General features: G+C 38.5%; 4 protein-coding genes across 4 annotated transcripts; 2 read left to right on the top strand and 2 right to left on the bottom strand.

Moving 5' to 3' along the window:
- Positions 1-909: 909 nt before the first annotated feature.
- On the top strand, positions 910-5,305 carry LOC129794863 (serine palmitoyltransferase 1). The gene is made up of 4 exons (XM_055835764.1): positions 910-1,168; positions 1,235-1,737; positions 4,111-4,674; positions 4,876-5,305. The coding sequence occupies exons 1-4, from the start codon at positions 1,118-1,120 to the stop codon at positions 5,171-5,173; spliced, it is 1,416 nt and encodes a 471-aa protein (XP_055691739.1). The 5' UTR covers positions 910-1,117; the 3' UTR covers positions 5,174-5,305.
- A 176-nt stretch (positions 5,306-5,481) lies between these two features.
- LOC129794865 (uncharacterized) lies at positions 5,482-8,791 on the bottom strand. Its single transcript, XM_055835766.1, has 3 exons — positions 8,575-8,791; positions 7,167-8,512; positions 5,482-6,054 (listed from the first exon to the last, which is right to left on the bottom strand). Exons 1-3 carry the CDS (start codon positions 8,617-8,619, stop codon positions 5,676-5,678), a joined length of 1,770 nt encoding a protein of 589 aa, XP_055691741.1. The 5' UTR covers positions 8,620-8,791; the 3' UTR covers positions 5,482-5,675.
- A 139-nt stretch (positions 8,792-8,930) lies between these two features.
- LOC129794864 (possible lysine-specific histone demethylase 1) lies at positions 8,931-13,380 on the top strand. The gene is made up of 2 exons (XM_055835765.1): positions 8,931-10,173; positions 11,891-13,380. Exons 1-2 carry the CDS (start codon positions 9,043-9,045, stop codon positions 13,217-13,219), a joined length of 2,460 nt encoding a protein of 819 aa, XP_055691740.1. The 5' UTR covers positions 8,931-9,042; the 3' UTR covers positions 13,220-13,380.
- Positions 13,381-14,418: 1,038 nt separating this feature from the next.
- LOC129794866 (zinc finger protein 570-like) lies at positions 14,419-15,655 on the bottom strand. The gene is made up of 2 exons (XM_055835767.1): positions 15,430-15,655; positions 14,419-15,351 (listed from the first exon to the last, which is right to left on the bottom strand). Exons 1-2 carry the CDS (start codon positions 15,553-15,555, stop codon positions 14,569-14,571), a joined length of 909 nt encoding a protein of 302 aa, XP_055691742.1. The 5' UTR covers positions 15,556-15,655; the 3' UTR covers positions 14,419-14,568.
- Positions 15,656-15,910: the final 255 nt, after the last annotated feature.

The following is a 15,910-nucleotide window of genomic DNA, read 5'->3' on the forward strand; positions in this document are numbered from 1 at the left end:
CTAAACGGAATTTTCAATTATTACGTAAAAAACATCAGAAATTGTAAATAAATGTCAAACGTTAGAAGTCCCGGACAGATTCTCTAAGATTAGAATTCGGTACAACCTCGGAATTAACAGGAAACGCAAAAAAGGTTTTACAATTTTAATATGACAAGTCAAACGATAGAAAAAAAATGTCAAACATGTGTAGAAATGTCAAAAATTAAACGTAAAAAAGAAAATGAAGCTACGGTAGAAAATTTAAATTTTTCTGTTCACTGAGCGACATGAATAATATGACTAAGATGACCAAGCAATAAAACATGCGATTTTTTCAGAGTTTTCGAAATTGTATATGTCATCCTCTCTAGTTAAAGACTGACTGATATGAGAAATAAACGTCATCGTCGTTAGAAAAAAAACATAAAACGTTATAAAACGACAAGTAGTAGATATTGAATGCTAAAAATTAAACATTAACATTTTATGTTCCATAAAATTAAAAAAAAAAAAAGACTCGGCAACGTTATGCAGCAATCGTTAGAATTAGTACATAAATTGTGAAAATATTCCAGCCCAATAGAAATAGAAAATACTTCTGCAACCTAAGATAATAGGAAAAAAACTAATTTTTCTTTAATAAAAAAGTGTCTTTCCTGAGCGATTTTATAAAAAGTATAAAAATTAAATAACATAATTCGAACTTTTAATCGCAATTCCATGGAGGCTTTCAGAGAATATTTCTACATCAGAAACTTTTCTTTGGTCTAACTTACGTTCAATTCAACGCATTATCTTGGAAAAACAATTAAATTCATCACGTTTGAATCAACGTAAGACCCAAAGAACGTAAAAGGGTTAATTTTAATTCCCACCAACTTAAGCTTACCACCTTCCCAATTTTTTTCTTCACCCCCATAAGTGTTCAGCTTACCGGTGATTTTTTTCAGTGATTCATTCATAAGCGCGTGAGGGCTCGTCCAAGAGAAAAGTGAGCAAAAAACGTGAATTTCGGGGATTAATTTGTGCTGTGAGCTATGCAGTGAGGAGGAAGTGAAGTGCAGGAAGTGAATTTAAAAGGAAGAATTTGAATTTTCTTTGTAATTTCCTCCGAAAAATAAAAAGTAAAACGGAAATGGTGAACATGCCGTATATTTTCTACGAGATTCTTGATATTTTCCACAAGGTGGGGCGCTTCCTGGGTGCAATTTGTGGGTGTTGCGTCAATTGATAAGTCCTCCTCTTCTTGTAGGCATCATTCTTTGCCCTTTCGCTGCAAGCTGTGCTGGTGATCTTGGTGATTTGGTTGATTTTGCACAAGAACAAGAACAACGAGAAGACCAAGAATCTCACGGCGCAGGAGAAGGCTGACCTCATTGCCAATTGGAATCCGGAGCCTCTTGTGGGGGACACCCCATTGGATCACCCATCGCTTAGCCCACGCCTCGTGACAAGTCGTGTGGGGAAGAGGATCACTGTGGATGGGTGGGATTGCTTGAATCTGGGCACACACAACTATTTGGGGCTCCTGGAGGATGATGGCATCCAGGAGGATGCTATACGGAGTCTCAAGAAGTACGGCGTTGGCTCATGCGGGCCTCGTGGCTTCTACGGCACCACCGACGTTCACCTGGAGCTTGAGGAGAAACTCGCGCAGTTCATGGACATGGAGGAAGCCGTGGTGTACTCGTACGGATTCTCCACCATTGCCAGTGCAATCCCAGCCTATGCTAAGCGCACGGACATCTGTTTTGTGTGAGTTGATAAAGAAATTTAATTTTTATAGTTTTATTTTGTTTATTTTATCAATTGAGGAAAGGCAGGAAGTCCACAAACTTTCACCTCCTGCATTGTAATTTCATTCTCTTTGCTTAAATTCCTCCTGAGAGAGATTAAATTGCGATAAGAACAACTCCGCGGTGATCAAAGAAGACGATTAAAAAGCTGAATTTGCACAAAATTATTGAAGAGGCGCGTCTCTGAATTAATTTTTGCAATTTATTGATTTTCTTTTCATTTAAATTTAAATCAATTTGATAATGAAATTAATTTATTGACTCACAAAAAATAAATTTGTGGTTTATTTTCTCACGATATCTTAACCCAGGGGCGTAGTCAGGGAGGGTTTTTGGGTGTCTTATATACCCTCTTAACGTTCGGAAAATTCAAACTTTTCTGTTGAAAAGAATTATTTTAACAAAAAATTAGAAAGGGAACTTGCAAACGTTAAAAAGAGATAAAAACAGAGATAAGAAACCTCTAACGTTAAAAAAGGTTAAAAAAAAAAAAACAAGATAACGTTAGAAATGAAATGTCAGACAATGAACCAAATATCAAACATTTGAAAGAGATGTGAAAGTTAAGTAAAATATTCAAAAGTATGAAAAAATCGTCAAATATTAGAACAGAGTCGTCAAATGTTAGAAAAAAATTGTCAAAAGTTGGAAAAGGAATGTCAAACATCAAAATGAACGTTCAAAGAGAAACGTCAAAATTAGCTTTTGAAGTTAAAGGTAACGTCAAGTGTTGGAAATAAAAGTCAAAATTTTGAAAAAAATGACGAACATCAAAAATCAACATCAAACGTTAGTCGAGAAATGTCAAATGTTTTCAAAATAACTGTCAACTTCTTTGTAAAATCTATTTTAACGTTTTTTATCAATTAAAAAAAAAACAAGTTGATCTTATGGGTACTCTGGGATAGTTTTCTTAAGAGGACCTTCTCAATTAGAACGTCTTCCTTGAAATCTTTACAAGAATTTACCGCAATCCTAACCTATAAATTAGGCGAATTAAAAATTAATAAATGAATTAAAAAGACTATTTAACATTTCTTTACGAACATTTGACACTTTTAGATGCTAATTTTTAACGTTTGACGTTTGTTTTTACATTTTATACTTCTTTTTATATTCTACATTGTTTCTTAACGTTAGGCGATCCTTTTTCTATTCTACGTGTATTGCTTCTTTTCTTACGATTTACTTTCTTTTTCTAATGTATTACATTTCTTTTAAGTATTTGACGTTTCATTCTACATTTAATACTTTTTATTTCGTTTGAAAATTCCCTTTCTGCGCTTTTTGAATGTAATTTTTAAATCTAATTATGCGTGTAATGAAATTCTTGTTAATAATCTTTCTCTGCCAAAGTCGAATTAATCTGAAATTTCATTACGATTTTCTTAGATAATTGACAAATTATTAATCAGAAAAAGAGCAGTGTTTTATCCATCAAGTTTTTTGTGTTAAAAAAACCAGAACTCTGGAGTCAATCACATACCCCCTCATGGCAAACGGAGGGTTAAATAAATTCAAATTGGCTTTTGTGAGGAGATTTTTCAATCCTTTCAATCACAATATCAGCTACAAATCTTATCTTTTTAGAGGGAGACTGCAAATAACAATCTCTGTATGACCTATTAACCTCTCTACAACCTCTATTAACCCTTCAATTGTATTTTCGTTTGTATCTAATTTATTCTTTGAGAATTCCGGATGTTTCTCTCAAGCTGCGGGTCAAGATCGAATGATTAAAGAAAATCTATATCTCAATAAAAATAGCTCAGATTTCTCATTTTCAACTTCAGACTGTTCATAGAAAAACAATTTTTTTGTAGGAACAATTAACCTTTTTTTGTCGCCAATTTTCCCCACATTTCCCTTTTTCACCATTAGAATTCACCACCTTGACTTTCCCACCTCAAATGCGCGCTAAATTCAAATTAATCCTTTCAGGTCCACGATTTTTGAGCTCAAATAAGACATTTTTGGCAAAATTCCTAACTCAAAAATTTTCGGTTATTCGTACTTACTGATCTTGTGAGTCCTTGGGGATGTTCTTTTGTGGTCATATAATATTCAGGGATTGTAAAGACATAGTCTTGTATTAATTTTGAACTCAATATTCATAAAATAACTATATAAGGCTGTTCACGAAAAAGCCTTTTTTTTGAACGAATAATTAACATTTTTTCCGTCGCAAATGCTTCATTTTCACCACATCTCCCTTTTCACCATTCAATTTCACCACCTTGATCTTTCCCACCACAGATGCGCGCCAAATTCAAACTAATTTAAATAGTTTCCGCAAAAGAAGTAAATAAATTCCCCAAAAATGAATTTTCAGCGATGAAGCAGCAAATTTTGCTATTCAGAAGGGTTTAGACGCCTCCCGGTGCACGGTGATCTACTTCCGGCACAATGACATGAAGGATCTCGAGGAGAAGCTCATTGAGCACACCCGTCAGGCGGCAAAGAACCCAAAGAAAGCCGCCAAAACGCGTAAATTCCTCATTGCTGAGGGGATTTACATGAATACCGGTGAAATGTGCCCCCTGGCGGACCTTGTGGCGCTGCGGAAGAAGTACCAGTTGCGCTTCTTCCTGGATGAGAGTATAACATTCGGAACGATGGGAGCCACGGGGAGGGGCTTGACGGAGCACTTGGGGATCGATAGGGCGGAAATTGATCTCATTTCCGCCACCCTTGAGTGGGCTGTTGGTACAATTGGGGGCTTCTGTGTTGGTTCGTCATTTATTGTGGACCATCAGAGGCTCTCGGGGCTGGGGTATTGCTTCTCAGCTAGTTGCCCACCCCTCCTGACACGAGCAGCTGTGAGTGCTCTTGAGAAATTTGACAAAGAACCGGAACTCTTTGCGGAGATCCAGGAATGCTCCCGGAAGCTACAGAGGTTTGTTTTTTTTTAATTTAAATTAATGGGAGACCGTTAAAATTCAAATATTGGTTTGTTCAACGGATTTCTAACCTAAGATTTTCACATAAAATTCAGTACAATTTTGATTTTCTGTCTCATTCACCCCCATTGAATGTAATGATAAAAAATGTTAGGTTAGAAATCCGGACAAACCAATAAATTGGCGGTTTTTTGTAGGAAACTTGAAGATTTGTCGGTGCTGCGTCTCCGGGGGGATCCCATTTCACCCGTAAAGCATCTCTATGTGCGCGAGGAGAAAGCAACAAAGGCGGAGGATGCCCTATTGACGGAAATTGTGGACAAGTGCATCACCAAAGGGTTGTGCCTCGTCAAGGCGCAGTATTTGCAGCATATTGAGAAGAAATGCCCCCGTCCAAGTATCCGGATCTCTGTCAATCGTCTCCTGACAGATGAGGACATGGCATTCACGTTCAGGACGCTTGAGAGCATCAGCAAGGAAGTCCTTTTGCAGTAGAGAACCAAAAAAAAAGTTTAAAACTTTCTCTTGCACCGCATTAGATCATCTCACGCGCCTTCCAGTCTCTTGAAATTTATTCCAGTTTTTTTTTGCAATTTTTCAAATATATTTACGATTTTCTCTCACGAATTTGATGGTTTTATTGTTTTAATGGATGAAAAAAAAAGGATTTGCAGTTGTCTTTACCGGGATTCGAACCTTCGTCGTTGTTAAACGCAGTGAAAAGTTGTCAAAATTCGAGCAATTAGAACCTCTCGGCTAATTATCCCACAAAATGGAAAAAGAAAGTATTAACAAAAGAAACATTTTTAATATGAATAAGAAAGTTCTTAAGAATTTATTTCAACGAATTCAACATTATAATTCTCATAGTTATATTAATGAAAGAATAGGAATCCTTATTTCATGTTAAAAATTCAGCTACATATTTCAGTTAGCTTAACAGCCTCTTCAGGTGGGTTTTTTTTTAGAATTAATTTCAGATGAAAGATATTTTTCTCTAAAAGTCTGTATTCATATTCTTATCCTTCTTCTCCCGCTCAATGAGATAAGCAATTGCCTCTGCACGTGTCATGTTGTGCTCCGCCATGAAGACGTGCATAATCCACTCAGCAAGAACGTACTGCAACACCATCTGGGATAGCTTGCCGTAGTCCACTGTCTCCTTTGCGAGATTCTCAGCATATCTATTTGTGAGGAAGTTCATAGCGAATTGCACTTGCTTACTGTTGATGATGTCCGTGTATCGAGCAAAGTGGAAGTCAGGAATTTCCGGCATTCGACGATTCTTCTCGAAAATCTCCACAGCCTTCGTCATTGGTTCTTCGACCAGTTTGAATGAATCCGCCAGAGCTTCAAAGCTTAAGTGATGACATGTCCTGAAAGGAAGAAAGAAAAAAATCGTCAGAAAATCAAAGCTAGACTGAAGTTTTTTTAAATCGAGCTGAGTTTTTAAATCAAATTTATGTTTTTCAAGACAAGCTTAAAATCTCTTAAACCAGTCTACAAGTTCTTAAACCAAAATTAGATTTTTTAAATCACGTTGAATTTTTTTTTATCTATACGTTATTTAAGTCAACCCAATTATTTTTTTTCATTGAAGCTTTTAATTCTGATTAACTAAAAGCTTAAATTAACTCAATTTTTTTAAAGTGAAACCTACTTTTTTAAATCAGAATAAGTTTCTTAAATCAAGATAAAGTTTTTTCTAAGTCAATTTAGATTTTTTTAAGTGAATCTTTTTTTAAGTCATTTTTAAAATCAGAATAAGTTTTTTTTAATCAAGCAAATTGCTTTTTTAAGTCAATTTAAGTATTTTTTTTATATTAGAGTAGTTTTTTTTAAGTCAATTTAAATTTTTCAAGTTAGGCTAGATTTTTTTTAAAGTGAAACCTATTTTTTTAAATCAAAATAAGTTTTTTAAATAAGGCTAAGTTTTTTAAAAGTCAATTTAAGTTTTTTTAGTGAAATCTTTTTAAGTCATTTTTCATGTCAGAATGAGTTTTTTTTTTAAATCAAGCAAGTTTTTTTTAAGTCAATTTAAGTTTTTAAAATTAGGCTAGTTTTTTTTTAAGTGAAATCTTTTTTAAGTCATTTTTCATGTCAGAATGAGTTTTTTTTTAAATCAATCAAGTTTTTTTTTTATGTCAATTTAAGTTTTTAAAGTTAGGCTAGTTTTTTTTAAGTGAAATCTTTTTTAAGTCATTTTTCATGTCAGAATGAGTTTTTTTTAAATCAATCAAGTTTTTTTTTATGTCAATTTAAGTTTTTAAAGTTAGGCTAGTTTTTTTTAAGTGAAATCTTTTTAAGTCAGAATAAGTTTTTTAAATAAAGCAAAAGTTTTTTCAAGTTAATTTAAGTTTTTTTTAAGTGAAACTTTTTTAAGCCATTTTTAAGTCAAAATATTTCTTTTTAAATCAGCCTAAAGTTTTTTTTTTAAGTCAATTTAGGTTTTTTTCTAACTCATGAAAATATTGATTAGTTTACTTACTTTCGTGGTGGAAGTTCTTCCTGATCGGAACTGTCTGAGCTGAATTGATTCAGTAGGAATTTCTTTGACCTCCTTGGCACCTTCTCCACCACTTTTTTCTTCTTCCTCACCACCCTCTTCCGTGGCTTCTTTGTTGATCGTGGCGGAGAGATAATCTGCAATTCCTTTAGTCTCTCTGCTTTTGTCAATTGCCGACGCTGCTCATCCGTACGGATTACCCAATTATCCAAGCTTGTGTTGGGCTTTCGTTCTCCAGCACCTGGCTTCAGCACCAGAGGAACTTCCTCCAAATCTGAGTCTGAATTATTGTGGGTTGTCACAGGGGGCTTTGTATCGGGTGCTGTGGCGGCTCCGGAAGGTCCCTCCATGGGATCTCCGGGAGAGCATTGAGTGAAGAGATTGATGTTCCTCCTGGGACGAAGGGATCGTCCATTAGGGAGTGGAGCTTCGGTGCTCGTGGATTCAGCCTCGACACATTTTGCCTTCTTGCACACCTCAACAGTTCCGGAAGGTCCCTCCGTGGGATCCCCCGTTGTTGATTGTGTCAAGAGGTCGATTACTGTATTGGTGTGTTTTTTCTCTGTGCCAGCTAGAGGATCCCCAGCTTCGGAATCACTTGAATCCAGGACAAGATCTGGTGTTACTTGTTCCTGGCGCTTCCGCTTTGTTGCCTTGGTGACGGATGATGGCTCAATGATTTCACTGGGCAATTCTTCGTCGAATTTGTATGGATCATCTGCTGGGAATGGTGTACTTGTGGCATGTGGCCATGGGGTCTGAGGACGCCTACGCACCATAACTCCTGTCCTACAAACTGCGAGATTTCCTTCTTCTTCCTTTGTAGGCGTACAAAGGGATGAAGTAACCACGAAGCAACCATCCCCCATTGTTGATTCACCTTCATTCTTCGGCTCCTTCGGGGGCTCCTTGTCAGTCTTCACATCTTTCTCCTCATCAGTCTTCTTCTCCGGAACTTCTGTCTCTTTCTTCGTCTTCCCCTGAGCTTCCTCGCTGGCTTTCTTGAGCGCCCCAAATTTGACAATCACCTCAAGCTGTGTACTGTGGTAGGAGCCCTGACAACGCGTTGAACCCACTGTGGTGGACGGTCCGGCATCCCCTTCAAAAATCCTACTCAAATATTCCGGACATTGAACAGTTCGCACCTTCAGCTGAATATCTCCTTCTACGTGGAGGATCTCGCTATGCTGGACTGTTTTGTACTTCCCCTCCTCAATATACGTCCCCAGGACACGCTCAATATCCCTCCAATCTCTATCCATCACCCACTTTTGCACCCCATGTCGTGGGGTGAATTCATATTGAACAGCCAGGAGCTTTTCCTCCACCTGAATGGCATTAATTTACATTCAATTCTAATGGGAAATCCCCGGAAAAGCTTCCCACTTACCTTGATGACGTCAATCAAGCGACAGGTCCTTAATTGATAACGCATTTTCACTTCAATTTCACGGAGAAAATGACAAAATTTTCCCTTTCTTCGCCGGCTACTTTTCCCGCGCGGTTATTTTGACTATTTGAGGTTAGAAATCGATGAAATTGTTGCAAATCGATGATGGCGCTAGTTGTCACAAAAGAGGTTAATTCTGACAGCTGCCTATTGGAAAAGTAAACACCCGGATTTTGCAAAGGCAAAAAAACGTAAACAAAGCCGGTTTTTGCTGTATTTTGTGTAAAAAATCATGAAAATTCACTGAGAAAATGCACGAGAAAGTCAAAATGAATGTGAAATATGTGAAAATTTATTGAAAACTTGATTTATTTGCCGTGGAAAATCCTTCATTGTCCTCGCTTGCGCTGTTTTGTGACTTGAATTGATTTTTCGTGCGTGCGTGACGAGCGGGCGCGTGTTGGAGGAATGTCTGCACCGGCGGAAATGGAGTGCGTGACGGTGATTAGTGATGATTCAGATGTTGAGGTGACTTTGAGTGAGATAACAATCACGAGAATCCCGTCAAAACCGCGTCCCTTTGTCCCTGCTGAAACAACAGGGGGTGGTGATGTGCAGGAGGTGCGCGAAGAGGTGGATGGACGGCGCATGAGCCGCCGGAAGAAGGCACGTGTGGAGTATTTCGGTGAGGGTGCTTCGGGGAGCAATGAGGGGAAAGGAGGGGATGCACCAAAGAGACCCGAAGGGAAGTCAGAGCAGCGAACGCGCGGGAAGAGGGAGCGCAGTGTGAGCCCCTCGAAGGATTCAGACAGCAAAGATGCCATTGATGATGAGCCTTCGTTCAAGGATATCCTCACGGGACTCGAGGGGGCTGCCTTCCAGTCACGCCTCCCCTTTGAGAAGATGACTTCCGCCGAAGCAGCGTGCTTCCCGGTGATCGCGAAGAATGGCCTAATTGCTCAGCGAGTTTTCCTGAACATTCGCAACCGGCTGCTGCAGATGTGGGTGGAGAACCCCAAAGTGCAGCTAACCTTTGAGGATGCCCTCAAGAACATTGAGCCACCCTTCAACAGCGATCCTGGGCTGCTGAAGAACATCCACGCCTTTCTGGAACGGCACGGGTTCATCAATTTCGGCATCTTCAAGCGCCTCCGGCCCATCCCAACGAAGAAACTCGCCAAAGTCATTGTGATCGGTGCAGGGATTTCCGGGCTGGCAGCTGCGCAGCAATTGCAGCAATTTGGGATGGATGTCATCGTCCTGGAGGCACGAGATCGCGTCGGGGGGCGCATTGCGACGTTCCGCAAGAACAACTATCACGCCGATTTGGGTGCAATGGTCGTTACGGGCATCTGGGGGAATCCCATTACAATACTCAGCCGACAGACGGGCATGGAGATGGTGCCCATTAAGCAGGCGTGCCCCCTCTACGGAGCTGGCGGGAAGCCCGTGCCCAAAGACAAGGACGACATGGTGGAGAGAGAATTCAATCGTCTCCTCGAATCCACCAGCTACCTCTCCCATCAGCTGGACTTTAACTACGCTGGCAATAATCCCGTCTCCCTGGGGCAGGCACTTGAGTGGATCATTAAGCTTCAGGTAAGTCACAAGATACCTTTCAAATTATTTTTATACTTCATTTTTTTCCGTTTTTATTTTTTCATTTTATTGAAAAAATCATTTCTTTAACACGTGAAGAACCGATTTTACGTAAAAATTATTTTTTTACACCACGTGTAATAAATTGATTGTGATGTACAAAAAGTTATCCCGGCTGGACTGTTGCTCGCATTTTTTTAAAATATTTTTTTTTATAAAAAACGTTTATATTTGAGAGAAAAGTCTAAAAAGAAAAAATTAGCTTCAAAAATTAAATTTTAGGCTTAATAATGAAATAAATAAAAATTTATTGAAAAAAAAAACGTTAAGTAAAAATTTACCCGACTGGACCATTATTTTTATTTTTGAAGTTTTCAAAAATTTGAGAGGATTAAAAAAGGAAAGATATTCATTTTTTTCTCTAAATTTTAACTATTTTCATATAAAATTCAAACTAAAAATAAATAAAATTAAAATTACCTAAAAAATCAAAAAGGAAATCACTTTTTTTACATTCTAAAAACTAAAAAAAATCTGCATTTTTCTACCAGTTTTATTTTCTCAAACAATATTGTGTTTAGTTTTAAGACCAGTCGGGTAATTTTTACGCTTGTAAAATAAGATTTTTACTGTCATAAACAAAAAAAAAATAACTTTTTTAAAATTATTTAGAGATTAGAAAAATGTAAAAAAAAAAACACGCCAAAATGTTATAAAATCTCAGAAACAATGTAACAATGTAGCCGAGGTCAGTCGGGTAAGGATTTTCTACATGGGTAATTTTTTTATTGTGTTGTAAAAAAGCACTATTATTAAAAAAAAAGATTTTTAATTGATTTTGGCTATATGGATGCGGAAGGAATCTAACAACCATAAAAAACTAAAACTGAGAAGCAGAAATTGATTTTAATTGACAAAATAAGATAATTATTTATTAAATTACGTTTTTTTTTATTAAATTACTTAATAAATTCGAAGACTATTTTAGTATAAAACTATTTTATTCAGTTATTTGTTTGACTTGAAAAATGTGGGCAAATGAAATGTCCAGCTGGGTAATCAATTTTGACTAATCCAGTGTTTTTATTGCACGTCGCGTAAAAAAAAACTACTAAAGATGTTACAAAATAATACAAAGAAAGCTTTAAAGTTTTTTGTTTTAATCTAAAGAATTCAAAGCTATTTTAATAATGAAAAGAAAGTTATTTTGGTTAATTCTTTAATTTGAGTACTTGTAGAAATTTTAGGTAATATTCAGGTCAGCCGGGTATTCTTTTCCTATCTGAATTCGATGTGTTTAACAATAGAAAAATATTTTTTTTATTGAAATATTTAAAGATTTTATGAATAAATTTTTATTGATCAGACGGGTAAACTTTTTCTACAGAACTTAAACTTATTATTACCTTATTTACTACACATCGCGTAAAAAAAGCTTAAGTTATTCCAAAATATTTCAGACAGACAAAAAAACTTCTTTTGAAGCTAAGAAATTGAAAATCATTTCCTCTAATTTCTGTACAATAAAAATGAAAAATATTTGTAGAAATGATGGGTAAAATAAAGGTCAGCTGGGTAATCTTTTTTTACATTTATTACACTTGGCGTAAAAAATATTTCAGAGTGTTTTATTGGTTCTTAACGTGTTGAATCTCCTTTCAAAGTAAAAAAAAAATGTAATTTTCTCATTTTTTCACCAATTGAAAAAAAAAATCAGGAGAAGCATGTAAAGGAGAAGCAAGTGCAGCATTTAAACTCGGTCATAGCGCAACAACAGAAATTAATTGATAATCAGAATAAGATTGCTGATCTAATGGATGAGATTCGCATGCTTAAGGCGAAGGCAAACTTCCTGCACGAGACACGTCCGCAGAGAACGGCTGACAATGAGACGAAGTACATTGAGCATGAGTTCAGTGCTCGCCAGGCTGTGCGGGAGTGGAATGTCGTGTGGAAGGATGTTGAGCGCCTCAATGCTGTGCAGGAGGAGATGGAGGCGAAGCTGCGGGAATTGGAGATGAATCCACCGAGTGATGTTTACTTGTCGTCCAAGGACCGGCAGATACTCGATTGGCATTTTGCAAATCTCGAATTTGCCAATGCGACGCCCCTGAATAATTTGTCGCTGAAGCATTGGGATCAGGATGATGATTTTGAGTTCATTGGGAATCACACAACGGTCAAGAATGGCTACAGTTGTGCCCCAATTGCCCTCACGGAGGCGCTGGATATTCGCGTGAATACAGCCGTGAAGACGATTAAGTACTTTCCGGGAGGTGTTGAGGTGACAGCTGAGAATCTCAAGACAAACAATTCCAGTGTTACGTACAATGCGGATCTTGTGTTGTGTACGCTTACGCTGGGCGTCCTGAAAGTTGCCATCTCCCCGCTGTCGGCGAATCAGGTGAATGCGGTGCGTTTTGAGCCACCGCTGCCGGATTGGAAGCAAGCAGCCATACAGAGATTGGGCTTTGGGAATCTCAATAAGGTTGTTTTGTGCTTCGATCGTATCTTCTGGGATACAAATACAAATCTCTTTGGGCACGTTGGTAGCACCACCGCTAGCCGTGGGGAACTCTTCCTCTTCTGGAGTATCTCACAGTCACCGGTGTTGCTGGCACTTGTTGCAGGGCAGAGTGCTGCCATCATGGAGAATGTGTCGGACGATGTTATCGTGGGACGGTGCATTGCGGTGCTCAAGGGGATCTTTGGGAATGCCGCAGTGCCCCAGCCACGGGAGACAGTTGTCACACGTTGGCGTGCCGACCCATGGGCACGGGGCTCCTATAGTTTTGTCTCCGTTGGCTCATCCGGAAGTGATTATGATCTCCTTGCGGCACCCGTTACGCCACCCACGGCGGAGGATTCAAAAGAGATGCCACGACTCTTCTTTGCGGGGGAACACACCATCCGGAATTATCCAGCCACAGTGCATGGGGCCTTCCTCAGTGGACTCCGGGAGGCAGGACGCATTGCAGATTACCTCCTTGGTTTCCCAAATACCTACCCGGAGGAACCAAAGCAGGAGCCAGCAGCTGCCAATTGAATGAATTTGACGGAATTCCCGTAAAAGGGCTCGAAAAACCTAACCTCACTTTTGCCATAAAAAGGATTTTGAGCCCCTTCTTCGCAGGTCGGCGGCTCCTGGCAATTTTCTTTCATCAACAATGCATTTAATATCACAAATAAAAAGCAGATTGAAGTTTGTACATTTTTTTGAACATTTTTTTCTCCCGGAACAATTGGAGGTGCTTCCCGGAAAGTGCCATAAGTGGCGGGAAGTTGTGCAGTCATCATTCCCATTGCATCATGAAGTTTCTAAAGGATCTTGGGAACTCTATGTATTGGTGATCTTAATATTTACGCAAACTGCTTTTTCATACATTTCAGTTTTTTTCATATGGTTTTTTGAGGTTACAATTCTGTGTAAAAAGATGACCCAATTGTTTTTCCCGACGTTTGCATCAAGATTTTTTTATCTGAGTTTTTCGCCGATAGTGGAAACTCCTTACCCAAAGAAACTCATCGTATTTCCAGAGCTTTCGGCCCCACTCGGAGCCTTCTTCAGTGATCAATTCTGGGGAATTGCTTCCCAATCTCCGGATGCGTCATATGAATTTGAAATAACAAAAAAAAAGTGACCTGATCGATCCTAGCGCAAAAATTTAAAGTTTATGAAAAAGGAAGACATTTTGCGAGAAAAAGAACTGAAAGCTTTGAGGCGAAGTAAATTGGAAAATTGAAGAAAAATTAATCGTCCTAGTTTATGCGGAAGACAACAATCCCTGCAAATAGCGGCAGTTAGAAATTGCTAAGGAGGATTGATCCAAAAGAGGAAATTTCAATGGCAAAGGGAATATAGAGAAGAAGGGGGGTGAGATTGCTTCAGAGCAATTTTAAGTGATGCACAGAAAAATGCGGGGATTAAAAATGAAGCATTTTTGAGGTTTTTCGAGAGCGTTTTCGGCATCGTCGTAACAATATCTTAGGTTAGAAATCCGTGTAAATATTGGACAAACCAATACAAGGGAGTCTCCTTACAAGGAAAGATTTTGACCCCTAAGTAGAGTCAAGAATCAACCGGGTGTTGAAAATAACGTTCATAAGATCCATTAGAAACTTCCTGATGCAATGAGAAGGATAACAGCACAACTTCCAGCCACTTTTAGCACTTTCCGGGAAGCACATCCAACACATCCGGGAAAAGTTCAAACTTCAAGCTGCTCAAAAGGAAGAAATTTAGCATTTTAAGGATCTCTTAGGAAGCACATTTATTATATTTTTTAGTTTATGTGTGGAGTGTACTGAATTGAAATTTAATAATTAATTTAAAAGAGAAATACAAAGAGATTGATTTAAGAAATCACGGAAAGTTTTATTTGGGGGGAGGTCCTTTTAGGCAATTGGTCGATGATTGTGCTTCCGGTGCTGCGATAGTCCTGCGAGAGTTGTGTAGCGTGCATCACAAATGGGGCACACGTAGGGCTTCTCACCAGTATGAATGCGAAAATGCACAACGAGGTGCTTCTTATCGCGGAAGCCCTTCTGGCAGACTTGGCAGGCAAAGGGGCGCTCATCTGTATGCGTCATAATGTGATATTTCAGCTTTACTTTGCTGTACATTCGCTTCCCGCAGATTTCGCACGAGAATTGGGGCTCTTCGTGGTACTTTTCGTGCTTCCGGAGATTACTACTTGTCCGGAAGCGCTTCCCACACACCCCACATTCGTGCTTCATGTAGGTCATGTGTGCCAATTTGTGCGAGCGGATGTAGCTGAAATGTTTCCCACATATATCACACAATCCTGGGTCTTTGGGGAAGATTACCTTCCCCGGGGGCTTCTTCTTCTTCCGCCATTTATTCACATAGTCCTCCTCGTTTAATTCGTGATCCCCCAAGAGGGAATCCGGGGATTCAGGAGGAGGAATCTCAATATCCTTCACTTCGGCTACCTCTGTGACACTGTACTCCAAATATTCAATCTCTTCCTTCGTATTTTCCGGGTAATTCCAAAGGAACTCCTCATCATACGCTGGGTATTCCTCCTTTAGGGACTCCTGTCTCATACATTGCATTTTCATGTTGATTTTTTGACATTTCCTCCGGAATTTCACAACAGAAACCACCATCCCGGCACAGCAAGTGCACAGACCCTTTGCCAAGTCATCCTGTTCAATCTACGTGGAAGGAAAATGCGAAAGAAAATGAGAAAATTCCAGCAAAATGAGAAAATCCAGGAGGAAGAAAAATCTCACCTGAATCCCAGTTGCCTCTTCAATGAGCTGTTGCAACTCACCAGGACGATTCTTCTGGAATTCATAGTCAGATATTGATTTTATGTGGCAATCCCTTGACAAACACAATCGGCAGAGTGCTTCCATTCCGTCAGGATGTCCAGGAACAAGAATTAATCCCAAAAAGGGGAAATTAGCGCGATTTGTTTTTGTTTTCTTTTTCCTTTTGAACAGCTGTTCTGTCCAAAATACCTCCTTTGTGACAAGTGGCGCCGTCATTTTTCATATTGTGGTGACAGTTGAAAACACTTTGCAACAGTCTGTTCGTTAATTCAAATATTTTATAATTTTATATTCATTTTTTATCCAGAAAATGTAGAGAAAATTGAGAAAATCTTTCAAAAATTAGTTAATAAATTCCTAAGGAACTCTTATCTAGCATATTTTATTGCCATTTAGCTCTTTTAACGTCTTTGATAAACTTTAGCGGGGAAGGGCACAC

This window comes from Lutzomyia longipalpis, chromosome 4, assembly GCF_024334085.1.
Source record: "Lutzomyia longipalpis isolate SR_M1_2022 chromosome 4, ASM2433408v1".
NCBI classification, from domain to species: Eukaryota; Metazoa; Arthropoda; class Insecta; order Diptera; family Psychodidae; genus Lutzomyia; species Lutzomyia longipalpis.